Source organism: Capsaspora owczarzaki (genome assembly GCF_000151315.2).
Source record: "Capsaspora owczarzaki ATCC 30864 unplaced genomic scaffold supercont2.10, whole genome shotgun sequence".
NCBI classification, from domain to species: domain Eukaryota; class Filasterea; order Ministeriida; family Capsasporidae; genus Capsaspora; species Capsaspora owczarzaki.
This window is the reverse complement of record NW_011887301.1, coordinates 237,743-250,943: the sequence shown is the minus strand read 5'-3', so window position 1 is coordinate 250,943 and position 13,201 is coordinate 237,743. Positions and strand designations below refer to the sequence as shown.

The 13,201-nt window shown below is 53.3% G+C and overlaps 4 protein-coding genes across 4 annotated transcripts; 3 read left to right on the top strand and 1 right to left on the bottom strand.

Moving 5' to 3' along the window:
* Window positions 1–104: 104 nt before the first annotated feature.
* Window positions 105–3,569, top strand: CAOG_05883 (oligopeptidase A). The gene is made up of 7 exons (XM_004345423.2): window positions 105–529; window positions 606–732; window positions 831–1,307; window positions 1,444–1,802; window positions 1,937–2,106; window positions 2,239–3,083; window positions 3,166–3,569. The coding sequence occupies exons 1-7, from the start codon at window positions 154–156 to the stop codon at window positions 3,431–3,433; spliced, it is 2,622 nt and encodes an 873-aa protein (XP_004345473.2). The 5' UTR covers window positions 105–153; the 3' UTR covers window positions 3,434–3,569.
* Window positions 3,570–3,583: 14 nt separating this feature from the next.
* Window positions 3,584–5,895, top strand: CAOG_05882 (hsp90-like protein). Its single transcript, XM_004345422.2, has 6 exons — window positions 3,584–3,813; window positions 4,390–4,432; window positions 4,566–4,739; window positions 4,829–4,900; window positions 5,001–5,275; window positions 5,416–5,895. The coding sequence occupies exons 1-6, from the start codon at window positions 3,632–3,634 to the stop codon at window positions 5,831–5,833; spliced, it is 1,164 nt and encodes a 387-aa protein (XP_004345472.1). The 5' UTR covers window positions 3,584–3,631; the 3' UTR covers window positions 5,834–5,895.
* Window positions 5,896–5,960: 65 nt separating this feature from the next.
* Window positions 5,961–10,949, bottom strand: CAOG_05881 (hypothetical protein). The gene is made up of 4 exons (XM_004345421.2): window positions 10,575–10,949; window positions 10,396–10,474; window positions 6,838–10,106; window positions 5,961–6,751 (listed from the first exon to the last, which is right to left on the bottom strand). Exons 1-4 carry the CDS (start codon window positions 10,883–10,885, stop codon window positions 6,091–6,093), a joined length of 4,320 nt encoding a protein of 1,439 aa, XP_004345471.2. The 5' UTR covers window positions 10,886–10,949; the 3' UTR covers window positions 5,961–6,090.
* A 272-nt stretch (window positions 10,950–11,221) lies between these two features.
* CAOG_05880 (small GTPase Ran binding protein 1) lies at window positions 11,222–13,169 on the top strand. The gene is made up of 4 exons (XM_004345420.2): window positions 11,222–11,300; window positions 11,998–12,101; window positions 12,347–12,498; window positions 12,637–13,169. The coding sequence occupies exons 1-4, from the start codon at window positions 11,256–11,258 to the stop codon at window positions 12,969–12,971; spliced, it is 636 nt and encodes a 211-aa protein (XP_004345470.1). The 5' UTR covers window positions 11,222–11,255; the 3' UTR covers window positions 12,972–13,169.
* Window positions 13,170–13,201: the final 32 nt, after the last annotated feature.

The window sequence follows — 13,201 nt, the reverse complement described above, 5'->3', positions numbered from 1 at the left end:
AATTGCTTCTCAATCTATCAGACTTTGGGGGGGGGGGAATCGAGCTCAATATGTAACTACATGAACCATGTATCTAGTTTGGTTTGTGGCAGACCAACTACAGTACACCACTCTTTGTACTTTGCCATACAGGTCGATACCAGCAGCGCTACAATGCTCAGAGCGAGTGGATTGCTGACGACGGGTGGTCGTCCTCATCACCCAACCCCTGCTGCTTCAACTGCTGCTGCTACTTCAACTGCTACTCCATCTGGTGGGCTCTCGCTTCGTCGCACGCCGGGGGGCGTCGTGTCCGCCGTCGCAGTCGCAGTCTCGGCGCTGTGCTGGGCTGCGTTCCGCTCGTACTCGACATCGTCCAACTCCACTTCATCATCTTCATCATCTTCTTCTTCATCTTCATCATCTTCATCGTCATCTTCATCATCATCGGCTGGAGCGTCGGTGCTGGACAATCCACTGCTCGCGTGCTCGGCTGCCTTGCCGCGCTTTGCTGACATCCAGCCAGCTCACATTGAGCCAGGCATTAACTGTAAGACTATCGAGATGTATGTCTAGTTCACATTCGCATTGACATCCCGTCGGAATTGAATTTGGTCCAATCTTAGTCTTGCTGGACGAGTTTCAAGCATCCGTCACTCAACTGGAAAGCGCGCTCGAGTCGAAACTGGCCAACCCGACGACTGCAATCACTTGGAGCGATGTCATGATTCCCCTGGAACGTATTCGTGATCGGTGAGATTTCAATGACCGAGCGAAAGTTGTTTTCTCGCGGCTGCTCCATGACTCAAAAACTGTGCCACTCAACCCCCCCCCCGGGCTTGCACTGGTAGGTTTGAGGTCCCGTGGAGCGCTGTAAACCACATCAAGGGCGTGAAAAGCTCGCAGGAAACCCGCGATGCGCACCAGCGCGTTCTGGGTCGCGTGATTGACGTCATGAACAAGTTTGGTCAAAGCCAGACCTTGTTCCGCGCAAAGGAGGCCTTGCTTGCCGCCTCCACGTCCAGTGTCGCTCTGACAGCCTCGCAAAAGCACGTCCTGAGCAAATCCTTGCGAGACGCCAAGCTTGCCGGCGTTGCCTTGTCTGCTGAGGACAAGGACAAGTACAACCAGATCTCGAGCCGCCTTGCCCTCCATGGCAGCCAGTTTAGCAACAACGTCCTTGCCTCGACGGCCCAGTTTGCGTTTGTTGTCAAAGACGCAGCCCAGATTGCTGGCCTGTCGCCTGCAGTTCGCGAAATGTTGGCGGCGGCAGAGCGCAAATCTGGGAACGCTACTGCAACGGCTGACGCCGGACCGTGGCGCATCACGTAGGTTTCTTTTTTTTTTGTTTTGTTGTTATCTCACTGTGGGTGCCTCATTGTTGCTGACCCAAGTTTCAAAGAGACTTCAACTCACCCATTGTGCATTTCGTCGCTGGGTTTGTTTGTCATTTCTTCGATTCAGACTCGACCAAGGCATTGTTTCGGCAGTCATGGAAAGCTGCTCCGATCGACGCGTACGAGAGATTGTGCAGCATGCCATGGTCACCCGCGCAAGCGGCATTCCAAACTTGATCAGCGCAGCAGCCGACAGCTCTACACTGACCGCATCGGACAACACTGAGGTCATCCTCGAAATTCTGCGTGGAAAGCACGAACTCGCCAAGCTGCTTGGCTACACGCGGTATGCTGATGTTTCCATCGAGCCGAAAATGGCGAATTCCGTGGACGAAGTTGTAAACCTGATTCAAATGATCCGAACCAAGGCTATCGGGCACGCTCGCTCCGAGTTGCAGGCTTTGACTCAATTGGCACGCGAACAGGGTGAGGAGCACAAAAAAAGCCATCGCTGACTGGGATGGAATGCGGGTTGGTTTGGTTTGGATGCTGACAAAGGCCTTGTGTTTTGTTTTTGTTTCTTTTTGTTTGTTTGTTTGTTTGTTATCGCTTGACCTTAGACCCCTCGATTACCGAGCTTCGTCCTTACGATTTGACTTACTGGTCGGAAAGGCACAAGGAAAAGACGCTCAACTTTAACGAGGCGGATCTTTTGCCATATTTGTCCTTCCCTCGCGTGTTGAAAGCCATGTTCGACTTGGTGTCCGAGCTGTTTGGAGTTCGCGTTGAGGTACGCTTTGCTCATGCTGTGCTCCGCCTTTCGAACTCTCCATCTGCCAGTTCCACCCACGCTTGTGTATTTTTTTTTTCGTTTGTTTGTTTGTTTGTATTTTTTTTTTGTTTTGCTTTTGTTCCCCCTTAGGAACTCCCTCCTGGATCTGTCTCGGTGTGGAACGAGCACGTCCGGTTCTATCGCGTGCTGGACACCAAAACAAACCGGCTCTTGGCTGGCTTCTACCTTGATCCTTACAGCCGACCGAGCGAGAAGCGCGGCGGAGCGTGGATGGACATTGTGGTTTCCCGCACCGCTGCACTTGAAGCCCCGTCCGCTGTGCCGGCCTCGGGCTTTTCCCTATTCTCAGAAGACACTCTGCTGACTGGCGAGAAGGTTGTGCGACGACTTCCGGTCGCGCATCTCGTGTGCAACCAGATGGAGCCTTCGGCCTTCCCGGGCAGCGACGCACCTGTCTCGCTGATGAGCTGGCGCGATGTCGAGACCCTCTTCCACGAGTTTGGTCACGGGCTCCAGCACATGCTCACGACAGTCGATATCGGCGAGGCCAGCGGAGTCAACGGCGTCGAGTGGGACGCGGTTGAGCTCCCGAGCCAGTTTATGGAGAACTGGGCTGCGCAACCAAGGATGCTTGCAGCAATGCTCAAGCATGTTGTCACTGGAGAGACCAAGGACCCCGCAGCCATGGCCGCCGTTTTCCACCGTCGCCGCAGTCACATGGCGGGTATCGCCACCATGCGTCAGCTGTTTTTCGGCATCGTGGACATGGAGCTGCACGGTGCCAACTCCTTCCCTGCATCGCAAGCCCTGCAGGCCTTTTTGAACTCGAGCCGTCCCATCACACCCAGTGACCGCATGCTTCCATTTGCCGTTCAACGCGCCATCAGCGAAACCTTTACTGTTGTCCCTCCGATTGTTGACGACCGCATGTTGTGCAGCTTTTTGCACATTTTCGATGGTGGCTACAGTGCTGGGTATGTATTCATGTTGTCTGAGGTGAATGGTTTGCTTCAACAGCCTGTGATTGACTTTTGTTGGATTGTTTTCGCTCTACAGGTACTACAGCTACAAGTGGGCCGAAATTCTATCTGCGGATGCATTCTCTGCGTTCGAAGAAGCTTTGCTTGAGCCAGCTGCGGACGGTGCGCTCCTGCCCGAAAGCGTTCGCACGATTGGCCGGCGATTCCGCGACACTGTTCTGGCGAGTGGTGGCAGCCTCTCTGCGCAAGACGTCTTTGTTGTCTTCCGAGGCCGTTCTCTCTCCATCGAGCCTCTTCTTCGCCACTACGGCTTGATCTCTGACAGCGAGGCTGCGATGGATTGAATGTTTTGAATCCTTGTGATTTTCGGATTTTTGCAATCTGTCGCGCCGTGGCGTTCCCATGCGCTTTGTGGATTGTTTTTGCTTGATCTGTTAGAATACATCCCATTCAAGCTCTTGTCTGAGCAGAGAAGAAAACAACAACCTTCAGTCTAATTTTGTTTTTCTGGAACCAAAACGCACAGCAACCCAGCGAGAAAAATGGCCAAGAAGGGCGGCATTGACTACAGCAAGTGGGATCACATTGAGATCAGCGACGACGAGGACGAGACGCATCCCAACATTGACAACGCGTCGCTCTTCCGCTGGCGGCACCAGGCGCGTGTCGAGCGCGAGGCTGAGGAGAAGCGCGAACGCGAGGCCCTCAAGCACAACATTGACGAGTTGAGTTTTTGAAACAGCGCGCCTTTTCCCCCTCCGACGACGACGAGTTTGAAGGTCGCAGGAGTGGCGACTGGGTGTGACGGTGTTGGACGCGGAGGGAGGGAAGGAGATTGAAGGGGGGGGGGTCATCAAGCTGGCGATGGAAGACTGTGGAAAGCGAAGGAAACGCAGCCCTGCGACAGACCAGAGCTCCAGTGTGTCAGGGACGTCCGTGATGCAAGTGGGAGATATTAGAAGCATCGTGTTACACTTTCAAAAGTCAACTTGTGCCAGAAAGCGGAAGGCACGATTTGACGTAGGAGGGGGGGGACATACAGCGTTTTCCCTTTGCATCTTGAACGGGAAAAAAAAAAAAAAAAAAAAAAAAACTTGTGTTGTTTGTTTGTTTAGATTGGGATTTGTTATTCAGCGTCTGAGTTTGTTACATTGTTACAGCTTGACTTTGTTACATTAACAAACAAAATGCGCTATTGAAACAACAAAGAGAGCCAACTTTTCGATGCTTGTCACTGCTGAAAAAAAAAAAAGCAAGAACAACAAGTACTGACAAAAACTGAGATTTTGACTCTCAACAGATCGGCCAAGCAACGCCAAGTACTGCAAGCCGCTGCTGCTCATGTAAGCGAAATAAAAAAACAACCCCCACAACTTTGAGATCGCTGCATCCAAGCTCGAGACGATGCTGTAGTTTGTCCCCTCACCTTCCGCCGCTTTTGAAACTTGATGTGGTGAATAATCGCCACGGCCGCAGGCAAAGACGCTGAACGCACCGGAAGATGCCGCCAAGAAAATCGACGCTGCGCTCACCGAGGCTCAGAAGCAAGAGGAAGAGTTCCGGCGCAAGGAAGCCGAGCTCGAGCGAATGGAGCGTGAGCATCCCAAGTGGAACGTCGACAACATTAGCAAGCCCGGCTTCAACAAGACGGTAACGCGCACTGTTGGGCGCCTGGATGAATTCGTCCGTGCCGTGCTCGACGACGACTCACAGCGACCCTCTGTTGTTTTTTGTCCCAGGTGGTGAACAAGGGCGCTGCAGCCACGCCCGCCTCATCCTCAAAGTCGGACGAGGAGGAAGCACAGGATTTGGTGAGGCTACTTGCGTATCGACCAGAGAAACCAGTCCGAACTATTCTCACCCGTTTTTGCTTGTTTGTTTGATCAACTCCCATTGTTGCCCGATTTCCAGCGATCGTTCATCAAGAAGAACGAAGCACGTATCAAAAAGTACGCCATGTACTCCAAGCTCGACGAGACCCACATGTATCTCGGTGAAAACCTCGATCTGGTCTGCGAAGACGCTGCCAACTACCTTGTGATTTGGTGTCTCGAGCTCGAGATGGAAGGCAAGCACGACCTCATGAAGCGGGTCGCCCACCAGACGATTCTCATGCAGTACATGCTTCAACTCGCCAAGTCGCTCAACAACGACCCGCGTGCGAATGTCAACCGTTTCTTCAACAAGTATGCCACCCACTCTCCCCCTTTTTTCCTTTGCATTTTTTTTCTCGGACAATCCTTTTTCGTTCCAGCCCTGTTGTCTAACTCGTAACTTGATTCTCTGCCTCCTTTCCTTTCCTTTTGTTTTTTTTTCTTTTTCCCAGGTTCCGTGTCGCCGACCAACCGTACTTGGACGCATTCCAAGACGAGTGGACGTCGTTCGTTAAGCGCGTGCAAGACCGCGCCAAGGTCAAGATTGCAGAGGCCGAGGCCGAGCAAGAGGCCATTGAGCGTCAGAGCCGCCTCGGTCCCGGCGGCTTGGATCCGTTCGAAGTTCTTGAAACACTGCCTGCACCTTTGCGTGAGGCGTTTGAATCCCGCGACATGGCCAAGCTGCACGCGGCTTTGGCAGCCATGCCTCTCGAGGAAGCCAAGTACCACGTCAAGCGCTGCGAAGACTCTGGGCTTTGGGTTCCTTCCAAGAATACCGAGGCGGACGAGGCGGGCGCCGCCGAGGATGACGGCGCTGGGGTTGAGGAAGAAGGAAGCGACGAGGAGCATTACGAGAAGGTCCCTGAATGAGTTTCAGTGCTGCTTCCGTTGAGTAGTGTTTGCTTTTCATCAATACAACCTGTTTAAGACAATCCAAGTACCGCAACGACAGTGGAACAACAGCGCGTCATGTCTTTTCTACTTTATGTCAAAAGTTCATTAGACTTGTCTCACACTCATTGTTTGGAAGAAAATATCAAGCTATTCAACCATCTCAGGCTCACACACACACACAAATAAAAAATACACACACGGAATGCCAAACCCGCCTCGAACATAAAAATCCTTTACAAGACATCTTCGTCGTCGTCATCATCCACAGCCATCCAAATCATCGGGCGCTTGTCAAGCTTCCTGGAGCGCATTTGAAACATGTTTGGCATAGCGTGGCCACGAGACCGGCGGTACAGGAAGAGGCCGACCAAGCCCAGCCCGCCAACCAGCAGGACAACAGCCACGACAATCAATGCAATCGTGGTGGAGTTGGCGCCCCCTTCCGACGCGTCGGATGCAGTACCTGGAGACACGTGCGTCGATTTCGACGGTGCCACTTTGGAAGTTTCGGCAGATGCCGAGGAGACGAGTGGTGTGGCAGATGACACCGCTGGAGTGGCAGATGACACCGCTGGCGTGGCAGATGATATTGCTGGTGTGGCAGAAGAGGGTGTGGCAGACGAGGCAGTGGAGGAAAAAGGCTCCACGGTTGAAGACAGCAGTCCAGCAGAGGTAGAAACAACTGGCGCAACGCGCTGGCACAGCTGCATTTCTGAAAGCTGCAAGTCCTTTGTGGTCCGACTTAGAGCAGAAGTAATCGAGAGGCGGTAGTACTGGTACGCGTCTGCAGCAGTCATGTTGAAGAACCGAAGCAGAAACCTCTGTGAAAATGTTTCGTCGGTGCGCACGTCCAGTGAAGTCCACTGCGCTCCGTCCGCACTGCCTTCGAGTGACCTAGACGAAGCAAAAAAAGAAACACAAAAATATTGAGCCCAACACAGCCAAAACGCCATAAACACCAGCAAGTGAGTTCACCATACCAATCTCGCGGATCTCGGACCGACATGTCATTGGCCGAACCCAAAATGTAGCCATCAATCGCGACGGGCTCGGCAAACTTGACAGACACCCATGCTTGGGCAGGAGCGACACGTGTGCTATAAAACCACTTGGTCAAGACATTGCGGTCGAACATCATAGCTGCGGTCTCGTAGGGCGGAAGCTCGCCAGTGGCCAGGATTTGCGTGATGGCAGTCGCAATGGGAGTACAGTATTGTTCGCAGGCTAGGCCCACTGCATTGGGCTCACACGCGCACACATTGTTGGCCACGCAGCGCCCGTGCCCGGAGCAATTGTTGAGGCCACTGCAATCGAACGCGACAGCGCAATTGTAGTTGCCGTATCCACTTGCGCATGAGCACTGGCCATCAGCGACACAAATACCATTGTTTGAGCAGTTGCCGACCGTGCGACAGTCAAACTTTTGTGTGCAATCGGCGCCAGCAAAGCCCGGCGCGCACTGGCAGATGGCATTGGCAGTGCAGTTACCGCCCTGGTTGGCGGCGTTGCAGGCAAGAGGGCCACATTGGTACGGTGTGGCAGGCTGGAAATTCGCCACAAAGCCCTGGCGTTGCGAGGACCAGTAAGAAGTGAACTGAACTGCAAATATCTGTCCAGGAACCATGACGATTGGCACTGTCGCCGAGATGCCACACAGGTTGGAGACTTGTGCAAGTGCAGGATGCAACAAGGAGAACGGAGTTTGCAGGGCCATGCCGGGAGTGACCCAGGATTCAGGCGCAAGGGAGGCGTTGACCGAATAGACCACCACATTGTCGCAGTAAAATCCCGGGTCCAACTGGGTGAAGGAAAGCCGAGTGGAGGTAGCGCCATCGGCCGGAGTTGGTCCACGAACAAGCCAGATTTTGCGCACCGTGTTGAGGAAAGCTTCGGCGTCTTCTCGGGGGATTTGGAGCGTGTTGCTTCCGCCGAGCACTCCATCAACCACCTCAAAATCAAGCTCGTCTGGGACGGGAGTAAAGTGGACGCGACCGAACGGCAAGGTAGGTGCAGAGGCTGGCTTGAAGCAGAGTTGGAGCGTGGCTTTGGAAGGGGGCGTCGCAGCTGTACCGGTAACACGAATATCAACAAAGTGATAGCCACCATATGCAATGATTGTCATGATCGGACGGCCATCCAACGTGCTAGTTTGAACGGAGAGGCCAGAGGAAACCACGGAAAGGGTGAGGAATGGGTCGAGCTGTGTGCGATCGTCCAAGCGCAACCAGCCTGTCCAACGAATGCTCCATCCCGCTGGGAAGAGCTCGTTTTGTGGATCCGATGGCCAGGTGAGCTGGCCGGCCGCAAAGTCGATGCTCCGATCCATTCGTGTCCAACGAGAACTTGGAGGAGTGTTGTAGCCTGGCGACCAGCCAAAGCTTGAATCGTTGTAGTAAACGCCCAGGATGCCATGGGTCGGCTCAAACGTATCTGCCATCTGGACGAGATTGAGACAAAGCGCGTCATGCTCGGCATCGGCAGAAGCAAATACGCGGAAGGCTGAGAGCAGAGGCTGCGACGTGTTCAAGTAGGTACTCGTCACTGCCAGCTTGAACGCATTGAATCGCGGGCAGTTGTCCGGGGTGGGACTGGCAAAGCCTCCTGCCAGCGTTTCAGCACCCGCGCCAATCACAAACTTTCGAGTGGCCAAGTCCGAAATGAATTGCACGTCAGTGCGCGCGTCCACCGGCGTCCAGCTAGCACCCCCGTCGGCCGAGCCGTACAGAGTCCAGGACGAAGGGTCAAAGCGACGGTTGTTGGATTGGTACGTGACTGTCAACTGGTAGGCAATGGCGCAGCGCGCAACACCATCCAGAGCAATGGCCGTCAACTCTGTCGTCGAGTTCACGTCAAAAGGCAGCGGTGCAAAGGTCAAATTGTCGTTGTCCATCACAAGGACTTGGTTGGCCACCCTGGGGAACCAAAACGCGTCTGGAGCGCCATACAGCATTTCGACACACGGTGGTGAAAATGTTTTGGAGGCTGGGGGAGCGAGCGGCGTGCCTGGAACGAACGGCACTGCGGGAGGAGGAGCGTCAAACGTACAAGAAGGCACGGCGACGGGCGAAATGAAGAAAATGTTGGCGTCCATCCAGGCCAAGCGCTGTTCCAACCAGGCCTTGAGAGCAGCAACATAGGCTGCCTGCGACGTTCGCGTTGGGGCAACGTTCGACCATTGGCTGTCAGATGGCGGGTACTTGGCAGTGTTGCGCGCGATCGGCAGAGCACCAATCGAGGCAACAAGAGAATCGACGAGCTGCAGCACGGTTGAGGTTTGCAGCGGTCCTTGGCGCAGGTCTTGCCATCGTGCAATCACCCGCGCAACAAAGCAGCCATCTTGCAACATGCGCCGCCACCACAACGGAGCGACCTTTTTTTCGCCGGGGCTGTACCGGTAGTGGGTCCAGACTTGAAAGCCGTCTGGACTCATGCTCCCGTAAAAGTAGCTGTTGCCGAACGCAAGGTTGAGGTCCCACACAGGTCCAAAGACCAGCTTTGCGTCGTCGCCGCGGTCCTTGTACATGTACGCGCTGGCACGGTAGGCGTCCACGTTTTTATACAGCTCGGTGAGCAGCAGGTAGTCGACGGCCGAATCGACGTCAATGTAGGTCGCGTAGCCGAACGTGTTGTTGGCATTGTTGAGCAAGTCCTCGCGCGAAATGTTGGCTCGCGGGATGCTCTCTGGTGCGTTGAACGAGTCGGAAGCGAGCGCGCTCTCAAACGCATTCATGTAGCGCGTCACATAGTCGGTCTGCGTCGGGGTCAGCTCGCTCAGCGGCGGATCGGCAATGACAAGATTGGGCGTGCGAGCCGTAGTGTTGACAAAGTATTCCTTGGTCGGGTCGAGCACGTCAATCTTGACAATGTATCCGCCAGTGGTGTGGTTGCTCCCGGAATGTTTGATGTCGATGCGGTTTTTGTCCGCCTTGATCTTTTCGAGCACAACGTAGACGCCCGAGTACCTGCCAGGATAGCTGAGCTGCGACCCAGGCGTGACCGGGGATGTGGTGTTGGTGGTCGTGTTCCACACGGGCATGACTGCGCTTTCCGAGATGAAGAGTTCGACAAAGACCGAGCGACTGGCATACCGGCCAATCGAGTTGCTCAGAGCGTACGCCAGCGCGTCCTGCACCAAGGTCTTGTCCACGATCGGTCCATACAGGATAAAGTCAGATTCGGACGGCAGGTTGAGGAAGGGCCGGTTGATTGTCTTGTTGGAGACTGGATCCGACCAGAGCTCGACCGAGTACTGCCAATGCCAAACAGGGTGCCGTAAAAGAGGATTGAGTGAGAAAACAATGCACCAATGCATGGTAGCGCTTTAGAAAAACAGCGCGGCGGGTTTTGAGCACAAATCTGAGAACTCGGTTTTCTGTCGATTTCTGCCATATTTCCAAAACCCGTGCATTTCTTGCAGCATCCCACGCCATGAGCCTTGCTTTTGTGTAGGTCCATACATTGTCCTGCTCTTCTCCTCTTCTGGTGCTCTTCAACTCGTCCACACACACACGCAGAGTCACGCAGTTTGCCATGTTTACCTGCTTCTTGATAAAGCTACGCGAAGTCGCGCCACGCAGCCGAATGCCAATCCACCCGTCATAGTTTAAATTTCCAAGTCTACGAAAACAGAACATGCCCAACGGCATCGGACCAGAGTCGAGTCAGCATGAGTGAACTGCTTCAACGATTAGCATCATCCAGCACGTTCGGCCGTTACACAGTGTTGCCGAGACCACCCGTGCTGTTGCTGTCGGACGGTGGCATCTGGACTTGGCAGTAGGCAGGCATGCGGTCTGACTTGTACGTGGCCTGCGAGAGCACGGACGCGGGCGCTGGGAGGTACAGTGCGACGACCGGCAATGGCGAGACAAAGGACAGCGGCGGATCGACGGCCACGGCTGCAGGCGCCATCCGAGCCAGTACGCAGCAGCACGCGACGACACCAAGCATCACTGCGGACATCTTCTTCGTCTTGCCCGTCGCCATCGTGGCAGAGGCAGCAGTCGGACTGCCGCGCCTGTGCCGCATTGTTCAAAAAGCCTGTTTTTTCAAAGCTGGGAACTGAGAATTGGGCTGTGATGATGGGAAAAGGGAGACTGGGGATATCGTGAATCAAATGAATGTATTGCAAGATTGATCCACAGTGCTCTGAATCAACACTCAACTCTGCAATGGGCGAGAGGGGGTGTTGGAGGGCGATTGTTGGCCATTGTGCGCTCTCTTTCACTCGTCAGCATCTTTCCACACCCCCCCCCCGCCTCAAAAACACTAGTCTCCACATCTGTCCTTGGAATATGCTCACCGACTCAGATTTCCACTCAACTTGGAAAAAGAGCCCTTCCAAACTCGAAACCTGTCAGTTCAAGTTTTTTCAAAAAACACAAAAACCCAATACAAAATGGCTGACGACGACCGCGAAGAGCCCACGACTGGCGACGACAAGGTGCGACTCCCCCTGCTTCCTGACTGTGTTGATACTGCTGCTCGCTTACCCGTCTCGGTGGAGAGAAAGAGAGAGAGAGCGAGAGAAAGCAGCAAAGTTCGTGTTGCAAGCAAAAAAAAAAAAAAAAAAAAAAAAAAGTGAAACAATCAAAAAAACCAAAAAGTGAAACGGTTTTCTATGAATTTTCCATTGAGTTTTGTATGGAAAAACAAAAAAAAAAAAAAAAAAAAAAAAAAAAAAAAAAAAAACTCCTCTTGCTTTTCCACACATGGATTGGTTTTGAGTTGCTTGTTGCGCTGGCGGTGCGTTTTGGCTGCTGTGGCGCGTCCTTGCGCTATGCCTGTCCTTTGTGGACTTGAAGCGCGCGTCTGTGGCATGACCTGGGCGGCAGTCGAGGCGCAGTGGGTGGCTGGCAAACTAACACTCCAGCAAGACAATGTGTTTGAGATCGCTTCTTTTTTTTTTTTTTTCTTTTTTTTTTTTTGTTTCCCTTGTTGGCCTTTTGTTTGCTTCCAAGCGCCGCTCGTTGGACAGTGCAGCACACGCTCGTCTTCTTCTTCTTCTTGCTTCTTGCTTCTTCGCTGTCTCTTTGTGTGTGGAGAACGCGGCGACGTTTGATGCATGGCTTCGTTTCTGGTCGTCGTTTTTTCGTTTTTTCAACTGACGAAACGCTCTCACTCTCTCTCTCTGTGTGCAGGACGAAGTCGTTGAGAGCAACGATGTTCACTTTGAGCCCATTGTCAAGCTCAACCAAGTGGAGGTCAAGACCCTCGAGGAGGACGAGGATGTCCTGTTCAAGATGTAAGTTTGCTTTTTGTCGGTCTCTGTCTTCTCTTTAGGCACTGGACGTGTGCGAGTGCGGCCCAGCCGTCGCGGCTGTAGAACGATGAGGGACTTGAGCCTGTTCGTCCCCAGTTGACGGTGGCGGTGACGCCGCACAGAGGCAGAAAATTTGCCCCACATCAACTACCGACCATCGCATCCTTTTTGGTGGCCCGCTCTCGCTGACTTTGTTGTTTTTCCTCGCGTCTGTTTTCTCGACACAGTCGTGCCAAGCTTTTCCGATTCGACAAGCCCACGGGCGAGTGGAAGGAGCGCGGCACTGGCGAGGTCAAGTTCTTGCAAGATCGCACCACCAAGATGATCCGTCTGCTCATGCGCCGAGACAAGACCCTGAAGGTCTGCGCCAACCACATTGGTGAGTGTACACGCTGTTGAGGAGCGTGCATGTCGTCCTCTCTGTTACTTTCCGACAGCCATCGCTCACTTTTATTTGTTTGTTTGTTTGTTTGTTTGTTTGTTTGTTTGTTTTGACCCTCTTTTTCGACCTCGCCAGTTCGCGATGATATGGTCCTCCAAACCAACGTCGGAAGCGACCGCGCTTGGGTCTGGAACGTTGTTGCCGACTTTGCTGACAACGAGCCCAAGCCTGAGACGCTCGCCATCCGCTTTGCCAACGCCGAGAACGCCAAACTGTTCAAGGACAAGTTCGAAGAGTCTGGCCGCAACAATGCATCAAACAAGGGTCAAACACCTGCAAAGGGCGATGCCCCCAGCAGCAGCAGCAGCGCGGCAACACCAGCAAAGGAGGATGACGCAGCAAAAGTTGCCGAGAAGCTTGGCGACCTCAAAGTTGCGGACAAGCCGGAGGGCGACAAGCCCACTGCTTAAATGTCTTCCTCAGTCTGTTGTTGTGTCCTAGTGATCTGGTGGTCTTGCTTAATCCTCTTTTGTTTTGTAGTAATCAAACAAAAACAAAAAAACACTTTCCTAACGAAAAACACGTTTACCTTCTTTGTTATTTGTTTCGGTGTTGATTTTTTTTTTGCCCTAGTGTCCGTATTGCACTCAAAGATACAGTATAATGCTAACAATAACATGGACAAACTGAACTGATAACG